Raw genomic sequence first — 11,003 nt, forward strand, 5'->3', positions numbered from 1 at the left:
GATGAGATTGGCCGCATTTCAGAACCTGTAATGTGCTCTCACCTCATCAGTGTTGTACATTCCCATTCCACAGCCTCCAGCCTGGAAGTCATAGACCTCCCACTCCCGGGGGTCACTTCCGTCCGCTGGAGTGAATACCATTTTGAACTTCCCAGGATTGTCCACAACAAAATCTGTTGCCCTGTACTGAGAGCATTTCCACATTTTAAGCAGTTAGCTGTTATCCTCCTGAGAAGAAATAATACAAATATATATATATATATCTTTTTTCCAAACACCTGATCTCCAAAGGCGTGCCTGCCAATGGTTATGGGCTGTGTCCAGCCAGGAACGAGGCGGGGAATGTTTTTACACAGGATTGGCTCACGGAAAACCGTGCCACCCAAAATGTTCCTGATGGTGCCGTTTGGACTCTTCCACATCTTCTTAAGGTGAAACTCTAAAATAGGAAAATGCAGTATGTGTTTGAGGATTTCAAAAAAATTTAACTTTATCAGAAGCTGCGTTTCCATTACAAATGTGCACAAAGCTTTGTCAATATTACGCTGTCGAAAGTACACAATTTCACATTTGCAGGGTTTCCATTAAATACAAAACGCAGTTAAAAATCACACTTGGATACATTTGTTTATCAGATAAGTCATTAAAAAAAACATCCTCCTCCTACCACTTTTTGCCGTCATCTTTTCCAGCAGTAGTAACATCCGGTTGTGGATTACAAAACTCGTGTAATGAGAAAAGTGCTTCCATGGCGGTTTTTGTAAAATACGCTAATTTTGATACAACCAAAAAACCACCTCATCCTAGCGCAAAACCTTTTTATCAAAAAACAAGTTGTTTTGTTTTAAATCGCCATGTCTTCATTAAGCAAATTTATTTCGTAATTTCAGTTTGCGCGGTTATATATTGTCAGTGGAGATGCAGCTGCACGTATACCAAATCTGCCGTTGAGTCAAAAACTTAATGACGCGTTCAGATTCACCTTCAACTCTAGCCTCGTCAGGCGTGATCGTGGCACACTTGACGGCCACGCTGTATTTCTTCGTAGCCAGAGCCGAGTCGATGGTGACCTGGTCGTCCGTCCGGTCGCGGTAGGGCAGACCCAGGTCAAAATATTTCAGCTCTACCTCCACATTTGGTAGGATGAGCTAAACAAGGTGTTGGTTTCCCCACATTGGAGTCAAAGGCAACAGAGAAAACTCAAAATCACACAGCTTGTAAACAGATTTAATCGAAACGGTTTGACATCAGCAACTAAAGCAGGCTCTACCTTCTCTTTTATGAACTCCCATATGATGCGGGTCATCTCATCTCCGTCCATCTCCACCACCGGCTGGTCCACTTTGATGCGCTTCGTTGAATCTGAAAAATAGAAATTTAGAAATTGAGTTAACGAGGTCTCTCTAAAGGTTCAGTAGGTAAAATTTGAGCGTTTTAGGGTTGAAACTTCTATTTAAGACCAATAAGAGTTCAGAATGGGACTATTTTATCTTGATATGAATTATCTTAATCTTTTATGAATTACGGACATAAAGAGTCAAAAGAAAGTCTCAAATCTCATCAAGTAATTTAATTCAATTGCATATTATTATTTTCTTTAAATTTTGTTATACTACATTGAAATTAATATACATTGCAACTCCGTAGTCTTTGGAGTTGATTATTTTAAAATAAATAATTACAACTCTACTTTAATTTTCACCTAAATGTATTTATTTATTTTCAATTTGATTTCCTCATTTACAGTTTCATTTTCTCATTTATTTACTTACTTATTGTCAATTTTGGCAGGATCAGTCCTCCATAACAGTGTCTTCCCACTGACCATTTTCACTCCATAAATGTATCAACTCTGTGACTTTAATAAGCTCAGAAAAGGTTTGGAACATTTGCTTTCATTAATAAATATGGATAATCTTCACCTGCAGTCCAGTTTTTAATGTCACTAGGGAAAGGAAAAATCGATTGAAATTGGAGAAAAAGTATGATCGGTGCGCTCCTAATCAGGAGCCTTATATCTTGTCACGTTGTAACAACACCCGAATTCCTTAACCAAAACAATAACACATGGAAACAATCATCACATCATCACATTTGTGAAAAGTCAATTTAAGACTTTGAGGCCTTAAATCAAACAATTGATCTGAGCCACAGAAATCCAAGTAAAAGTTGTCTAAAGCTACACAAGGACGTAGGAAGGGGAAATGGTGGCAAGGGTCAAAGTTTGCACACAGTCAATGCTGCCACTCATTAGGTTGGCAGTGAAGATTTATTATCAAGAGGGAAACTCTGAGGATCATAAATACTCCCTGCCTTTGGGGAGTCCAAAGGTTCCAACAGGTGTCACAGGATGCGACACCTGTTGGAAATGCTGAACAAAAGATGATGACTCACTTCATTTCTTTTTAAATAACTCAAACACAACTCTCAGGGTGTGTACGACAGGTTTTATATATGAAGCTATAAACGAGGTCAAGCTATCTCACCTTAAAGATATACGAGAGCTATGATAGCGTTTATTACACAAGTGGATGAAAAGACCAGGCAAGTTGCACTTAATTTAAGTATATAACATTTTTTTCTTTTACAGTGATTAAAAATATTCCATAATTTGACTGTTTCTAAGCACCTGACAGGTTAGTTTTGTTCTTTTTCATTATTATTTTTTTCTTTGTCTTAGACAAAGCGATGAATGAACCCATTCAGTGTTAGTGAACTGTATGCTAGCAGTCTCTTCTATGTGATTCAGCAATGGCTGGTCGCCAAACAGAAGAAACTTTCTTTTTTCTTTTTTTCAGAGTCACATTTGGGACCGTTTAAAAAAAAATAAAATAAAATAACAAAATCACACAACTGGCACAAATACAGTATGTCCACGTGCACTGTAATGCTATGAACCTGAGCAACAAGAGCAAACAGCAGCGGTGTGTTTTCGAAATATTGGAGTTTCGGTAGGAAGCTGACTTACAGTCCCTCTGCTGCTGTCTCTTAATGCAGACGGCAGACGGTGAAAGCGCCGCGGGGCTCGGTGACAGCGGAGCGGCCGCGCTCCTCAACACGGCGCGCAGAGCTCTCAGGTAACCCGCCATGTTTGGAAGAGGACAGGCGTGCGGTCACAGACGGCGCGGCTGGACCGAAGAGCACCTGCCTGCCTTCACGAGAGCAGGTTCACGCGCACCTGCAAGGCGACGTCACCGGCGGAACTCCAGTGGTGGCGGAAATAGCGTTGCGTCAAATAGGAAACGTGAAAGCTCTAAAAGCAAATGAACAGCAGACCTGACCCAAAATGAACTGCGAGGTATACCAAAAACAGTGTAAGCAGGAAAGACTTTCTCAGTTAAAAAAAAAAAAAAAAAAGAACACATAACCAAAAACTACATTTAATTGTTTTATATAAACTCACAGAACATTGGATGTCCTTACTGCCATACTGCTGATGCCTTTCTTTCTTCTTCTTCTTCTTTTACCATATTGGATTTATGATGCACTTTAAAGTGTCAAAAATAATTTTCAAGAGAAAATAAATATATAATTATTGTTGTTTGTTGTGCTGTCCTCACAACAACTGCGTTAGCAGCCAGCGAACAACTAATAAAAGGTCTGCAAGGTTTGCATTTGAAGATGTTTTATAAATGGGCATTTTGCAACAACAAAATTCCTAGTTAATGCACATATCTTAATGCAAGTCTCAAAGATTATGTGTATGTGCGCTACATTTGATCAACTAAAGAAAAAAAAAACAACACATCGAAGTGTCTTTCAACACATACTTACAAAGACTACAATTTTCCACGGTACAAAGCGTACAAAGTACATTCAAAGTGTCCGTGATGAGTTGTTAATTTTATTTGACTAGATTCTTGTTGACATGGTTACCGGAGAAAAAGATAGCTTGCTGCTAAGAGCGCTCACTCAGTCACGTTTCTGCAAATGTCAAATGTCAATACAGATGAAGCACTAACTAATCAAATTTCAAACCCATAAAATTTAATACATTCTTAGCATGAATTTAGTCATACAATTGCTTGCAATTATGAGTCTACTTACTAACTAAATCAATATAATTTATTTCCACTATTACATTGTTTGATCGACTAATTTAATTATTAATAGTCACCACATACGCCTATTTTGCCGTCTCTTTTTTCCTATGTCATTATTAGTTTTATGTCTTGAGTAGGTCCATAATAACTAATAATAAATCAATATAATAAATTCATTTGAAAACCGGAGATGACATTTTTTTTCCCGATTTACTGAGGAGCTGCACTGATTTCCGCTTACCACTGGAGCTCCACCGTTTCTGCAGCTAGATTGCGCTTGGAATTGTGGGTAAATTTGAGAAACTACAACCTTCAGGTTCATCAAGGAGCCTCGGAAATATTGACATTTCATTAACATTTGCTTAGAGTCAGAGAGCGCCATAAAACTATGACAGTGATGGCTGTATATTAATTGAGAGTATTTTATTTCACGACGAAGACACGACGAAGTTTTAGGCTTTATTATTTTCAAAAGGCCAACATTTTGAATTCAGTGTTTTGTAGCGCAACGGCTAACGTCCCGTTTTTCGGAACGTACATTGAACCCAACAAAAGAAGATGGCTGCGCCCTGTAGAAAGATGGCGAGTCGGTCCTTCCCTCAGCTTTTGTGTTATTTTAGTAGAATAGCCGTCGGAAGCGGGGCATGTCGCCGGTTTTCCGTCACTCCTATTGACAGAGCGACTCCTCGGGCCAGTACTGCAGCGGACAGAGCGACTTCTCCCTGGTCTCTGATGGCCGCGGTGTGTCTGCAGAGGTTACCCGTCATTACAGCGGACTGCAGTCCGATAGAGCAGCGCTTCAAGCAGATGTTGCAGCAGGTGAGCCGCTGGGGATAAAGACAGAGTTCTGGTTGGAAACGTGTCCCGGGGATTCTGTGACCTGATGGATGAAGAAGTGACACCTAGTGGAAGATAGGAAAACTACACTTTGATAATGTTCCGCGCACAGGAAGTTTTTCCTCTTTTTTTTATAGGCTATTTCATAGACCACATAGGTTTTTCGGAAATATGTGTCAGAGCTTGCACAGAAAAAAATAGTAACATAACAAAAGTAATCTTAAACACAATGTTCACCCCAGATGGAGCTGGAGAAAAGCCTGGTGTCGGACCATGAGCTGCGGCTCATGGAGGACGCGGAGAGGATGAGTCGGAGGCAGGCTGACGACTATGACTCGGACGAAGAGGATCGGGGTGACCAAGAGATTATGATGACTCAGGACTTGGAGGACACCTGGGAGCAGAGGTTAAAGAACTTCCAGCCAGCTCCAAGGGTCAGAGGTCAGTGGAGGCGAGGACTGGTAAAAGTCAGGAAGTCACTTGGGTGTGCAGCGCTCTAGGAATGTTCCTGGAAAAAACGTTTGATAATTTATTAACGGAGACTAGGAAGAAAAATAGGTCATATAAAGGAGTTTTATGAGACGGTGTTACATCCCCAAGGCAGTCTAGGGTTTTTGGAGGGGGGCTGTAACAATAGATAAACCAGGGAAAAATGAAGAGACAAAACCAGGAGGGTAAAGTTAAAGGTTTAATCTTTAAGTGGGATCGGAAGAAGTCTCAAAGGTGAAAATGAGAACCGAAAAGAAAAGAAAGGGGAGAATAACAACAAAAACCGGGGTTTCTAACAGACAACTCCTCCATCACAGCACCACAAAGCTGCAGCACACATGCCGCCCAATTGGCCAAGAGGCCCTGAAAGTCAGTTTCCCAGCTAGCCTTGTACTCTGCTCCTCAAGAGGCAGAGTGAAACCAGCTGGGCCTGCTAACCCCCCCGGAGCTCAGCAGCAACCTGAACTGGGGGGGAAATCCTACATGCAGCCACCACTGCATGTAACGGATGGATGAATAATTTTTTCTTTAATAGGAATTTTCCTTCTTGTGACATCATAAAAGTTAGAGTAAAATCTATTGACACGTCTCCCATCTCTCCACCTTATTCTTGCTTAGCCGACGTAGACAAGGACCTGAGCTCGGCGCAGCGCTGCCTGGCCGACTCTCTGGTGCTGCTGGCTGAGCAGCAGGTGGGAGCAGAGAGGCTGTGGCTGCTGCCTCAGGCTGCGTGGCAGGAGGGAGAAACGCTGCGACAGACGGCGGAGAGAGCGCTCGACTCCGTGACAGGTGCCACAAAGCTTAGTGCGTTTTTGTTTTGAGTCTGTTAACACCGTCTTTAAAAAGCATTTTGAGTTCCTCCAACGCTAACACGTCCCCAAATTTAAAGGGGCAGTATTATGTGAAGTCTTTTTTCTTTTTTTTTTTAGCTTTACATCATAATGTTATTCCCTTATCAAACAATAGTTGCCTTGATTCTTTCATGCATGTTTGAGAAACCCTTTAATCTCCCATGGCAACCATTCAGCTGGGCAAAACGCCTGAGCTTCTGTAAGATGTTTTTAAAGGGCTGGTAGTTTATTAACCCAAGTTTCAGAAAGAGCAGGAGTTTTTAAAGTGACAGAGGCCCAATTTCAAGGCATTAAATTTCTTTAAAGTCATATTTGCTAAATATATAGCATTTTTATGACAACTTAAGATCACATAGTTACTTGATTGTGATAAAATATTATGCTATGCGGCTGGAAGATACATAATACTGCCCCTTTAATCTACTAAATTCTAGTAGTTCGTACATATTAACGCTTCAGCTGGTGGACTTTCTGACCTAATGCATAATGATTTTATCGACATTTTAATTTAAAAAAAATAATTTTTTTTAGTGTAGAGAACTTTGTGTCATTGTAAAATCTAAAATAATGTAAACAGAATTTAAATATGCATATGTGTGACTACAGAATATGCTGCTCCTTCATTTCTCTGTAGTAATAATAATAATATATTTTAGTGTGTTTTTCTATAACTCTGAGTCATCTTACAGAGCAGAAAAAAATAAATATTTAATCAACAAAACAGTTCATCAGAAAATCAGCACATAAGATTTGACAAGAGTTTAAATCTGGGTTTAAAGCGAATAAGCCAGTGTGAGCAGGTGTGTTTCGGAGCTGTGACTCAAATAAGGGGAGAGAATTTATATTCCTAATGACTGGAGGAAGTGAGGCGAGGAGCAGAAAGCTGAAAGCTGCACTCCCCATGGTGATAAGACGGGCAAAAGGAACAATAAGATGAGCGGCAGACGAAGATCTGAGAGAGCGGGAAGCAGTGGCGATGCGAAACTGGTTACAGAGATAAGGAGGGCCAAGGTTATGAATGCACTTAAAACGTGAGCATTTACATTTTAAAGTTTATCCGTTAGCTTCCATGGGGAACCAGTGAAGCTGTTAAGGAACTGGAGTAAGGTATTTTCTTGAGGGACTTCAAGTTATGAACCAAGCTGAGCTGTGAAGGAGTTTGAGAGTTCATGGAGGGACAAAGAAGAAGGAAGCAAAAATATGCAGACCAGGTGATATAATTAATGAGACTGAGCTGAGAGAGTACTCCCATGTATGACATCCTGAAGGGAGGTTATAAATACTAATGTAGAAACTGGGAAGACTAAATGTGTGTCACAGTGTAACATTTCTGTCGTATTAAAGCTAAGTTTGAGAAAATCAGTGGAGAACCAATCCAGAAAGGAGGAAGGTTTTGGAAGAAATGTAGAGCTGGGTGTCATCTGCAAAACAAAGAAAGTTAATATCACACTTCCAGAATTTGTGGCCAACAGGGAGAATGGAAATGTACAGAAACAGTGCTTGTGATCTGGGTTATATTATTCTCAGTTTAAAATATCTTATGTGATGTATACATGTATAAATATAGTTATAAAATATAGTTATAAGTATTATTTAGAAGCTAAATTGAGCTTGCTGACTTTATTGCTAATATTTACTTAGCAATAAACATTTATTGCTAAGTAAATATTTATTTTGCTGACCATTTAGCAAACTAAATATTTAGCTCTAATCCTTTTACCTTTAGCTCCAAAATTAGTTTGTAGCTAATTTTAACTATGCTAAGTATTTACATCAGCGCTAATAAATATTTAGCTCAAAGCTAAGTATTTTGCTAGCTAAGCTAAATGCTTAGTTAGTTAGTTTTGGCTTAGTAGCTAAGCCAAAATTTAGCTTGCAAAGTGAATATTTAACTTGGAGCTGAGTGCTTAGTTAGCAACATAAATATTAAATTGGCAAACTAAAATTTTGCTTGCTAAATAAATATGTAGCTCTCCACCTAAATATTTGTTTCCTAATGAAATATTTCTTTAGAAACTGTGCCATTTATAAATGAATAAATTAGTTGGTGAGAATATGACTTTGAAAAAAATGTCTATAGCCTTATCTTAGTACATGTTATATAACCCAAACTACTGCCGTTAATGTTTGACTGTGTAACTTTACAAACGGCAACCCAAATTCATCACTGCCTCATCTCAGTTCTTCCATGTATTTGAACAGGAAGTGTGTAAATTTAGTGACTTTGACCATAAACATTTTGAAATTATAGAGAGGGCAAATATGTAGAACAGTCAAGTGGACAAATTAAGTTTCTCTAGCCATTGTTTTAAGTATTTTTAAGAAATGGGTAGAGTATTTGAAGAAACATGTAAAATACATGTTTCTTCATGACATGACGTGTTTTGTTGCCCTGCAGTTCTTCAGCAGATTCAGTGTTTAGTTTATAACAATTCCTGAAAAGAAATTCAGAATCAGTTCTAATTAATCTATTATTACTCATTTTAAATTCTTAGTTCATGTTGACACCATGCTAAAAGCTACAAGTTTAATTTTAACCTTGTTACAGTTAGTTTCAAAGGTGTTTAATAATAATAAAAAAAAATAGACTTTTGAATAGAAATTGCCTCTTTGTCAGGTGGCCTGTGCCTGAAGCTCGTCTTAACACTACAAATCCTTTCTGCTCCCGCTAATACGCAGAATTTTACTTCACACAGTCAGGCTAAAGATCCAGTCTGTTAACAGGATTAAATCCAGAATAAAGTTTCGGCTGCAAATATTTTCATTGACTCGGTAAAGATCTTTAACACAACAGAGATTTAAAACAAAGCTGCAGTTGTTGGCGTGCAGCTGGAGGAAGCCTCTAAGCTGCAAAGTCTACAAGCTAATCAGCACTTGAGTGACTGCTTTAGCAAGGGCTCACTCCATCAAACACTTTCTATGAAGACCTTGATACTAGAATGTAATGTTTAGTGGAGGGTTTTATTTAAAGTGTCTTTCAGTTGATCCATTTTTAATAAAGCCGGACTCGTATGGGAACGGCGCGTCTATAACAAGGCAGCGCTGGTGCTTCGAGCCGCCTGGGGATTTGCATCCTACGAGATTAGAAATTTAAAAAATGTTGTGCAAATTCAAGCAGCAACCGAGAACGAACGCAAACCGAACGCAAAGCAGAGCACGATTGACGCCCTTTGCCTCAAACTCCACCTCTGTGTCCTCCCGTCCACAGCAGCAGGCGTCAAGGTGACTTTCCTCGGCAACGCTCCCTGCGGCGTTTACAAGTACAAACTGCCCAAGGCCGCTCGGACTGAGGGCTCAGTCGGAAGAAAGGTGTTCTTCTTCAAAGCCATCCTGGCCGACGGCGCTCCGGGAAGCGCTCCGACCGCGCCTCTGCTTTGGGTGAAGAAGAGCGAGCTGCAGAAATACCTGAAACCATCGTACATGATGAAGGTCGACCGCTTCATCCTCAACTTGTGACCAGGGACTTAAAGAATATGCATCAAGCCAACATTGGCACCGTTTGTCGCTGAACTGTTATTCACTGTCAATAAATATTTTGTTGTTCAATAAAGTATGATTCCGTAAATCTCAGTCTGAAGTTTTGGATATAATTGTTGCCCACAGTGATCAATGGAACAGGTAGTTTGAACTGTCTCCTTTTCAACTCCTCTGAAATTTGAGGTCAAAGTTCAGGTGTTGTTGGAGGTTTTGTGATGCAAGCCTCTTCCTGTTGTAAAAAAAACAAAAAGAAGCTAAAAGTACCTTGTTGCAGATGTGTGACTCCTCCTACACAGCAAAGTGAAAGGAGCTTGAATGTACAAGCAATGGTGTCGCCTTGCAAGCAGCAATTGGAAATATAGACTTAATAAAAGGCCTTAAAGAACTTAATCCATGTTCAGAAACAGCACTCAGGACCTGGTCAAAATTAGTAAAAGAAAATAAAGAGTCCTGTTTACCAATCAGATGGATAGCATATGATCAAGATTTTACCCCAAATAACAGATACTACTTTTAAAAAATGGATTGAAAAGGGCTCAGTAAAATATAATGATTTATATCATAAAGGCTGTCTGAGGTCCTTTCAAGACATTAAGCAAAAATATGGTCTTGATAACAAAGATTTTTTTTTTTGTTATCTACAAATCTGGCACTATTTAGAAAAAACAAAGATGAACCAGACAGGACATTTGTTGACATATTGAATATCTTTCCAAAATTGCATCAATTAACCTCCGTTAATAAACATCCAAAATGTATAATGAACTACAAAACCTGGAGAGAGGGGATACATTATATATAAAGGAGGAATGGGACAGCGAAGGGAACCACCAAATTCCCATTGAAGACTGGTTAGACATTTTGAATAACTGTTGGAAATGTACACATCACTAACATATAGGGAATTTGCTTGGAAGGCTGTTACACTCTTCTTCAAAACACCAGCTCAGAGGGGCAGAAATGCAGAACATGGTGGAGGTCATGTGGGTCGAAACAAGCTGGCCATTTTCATATTTTATGGAGCTGTCCTAAGCTATTTTCTTACTGGGGGATAATTAAACAAAGTGTGCAGACTGTTATTGGGGCCAATTTTGCTCTAAACTGTGAGACTATATTCTTGGGCAAACGACCAAACTGTGTAAAGGGATTCTATAAAACATACATGTTCAATATCATGCTAATTGCAAGTAAAAAAGCAATCACTCGGAAATGGATGACTGACAAAACGCCCACACTAGAAGAGTGGATAAACATCATCCAAGACATTTGCAAGATGGAGGAACTGATATTTGCACTGAAACTGGAG

The 11,003-nt window shown here is 39.4% G+C and overlaps 2 protein-coding genes across 2 annotated transcripts in view; one reads left to right on the forward strand and one right to left on the reverse strand.

Moving 5' to 3' along the window:
* LOC114142982 (isocitrate dehydrogenase [NADP], mitochondrial-like) overlaps nt 1-3,431 on the reverse strand; it is a 6,037-nt gene extending 2,606 nt beyond the window's left edge. Inside the window, exons 1-5 of the mRNA XM_028014649.1 lie at nt 2,969-3,431; nt 1,271-1,362; nt 983-1,148; nt 279-439; nt 43-186 (exon numbers count right to left, since the gene is read on the reverse strand). Coding sequence (XP_027870450.1) covers nt 43-186; nt 279-439; nt 983-1,148; nt 1,271-1,362; nt 2,969-3,089 — 684 coding nt within the window. The 5' untranslated portion in view covers nt 3,090-3,431. The remainder of the gene's footprint in view (nt 1-42; nt 187-278; nt 440-982; nt 1,149-1,270; nt 1,363-2,968) is intronic.
* Nucleotides 3,432-4,322: 891 nt separating this feature from the next.
* mrpl46 (mitochondrial ribosomal protein L46) lies at nt 4,323-9,790 on the forward strand. Its single transcript, XM_028014651.1, has 4 exons — nt 4,323-4,862; nt 5,123-5,321; nt 5,988-6,158; nt 9,429-9,790. The coding sequence occupies exons 1-4, from the start codon at nt 4,602-4,604 to the stop codon at nt 9,674-9,676; spliced, it is 879 nt and encodes a 292-aa protein (XP_027870452.1). The 5' UTR covers nt 4,323-4,601; the 3' UTR covers nt 9,677-9,790.
* The last annotated feature ends 1,213 nt before the right edge of the window (nt 9,791-11,003 follow it).

The sequence above is a fragment of the Xiphophorus couchianus genome, chromosome 4, assembly GCF_001444195.1.
Source record: "Xiphophorus couchianus chromosome 4, X_couchianus-1.0, whole genome shotgun sequence".
In the NCBI taxonomy this organism is placed as follows: Eukaryota; Metazoa; Chordata; class Actinopteri; order Cyprinodontiformes; family Poeciliidae; genus Xiphophorus; species Xiphophorus couchianus.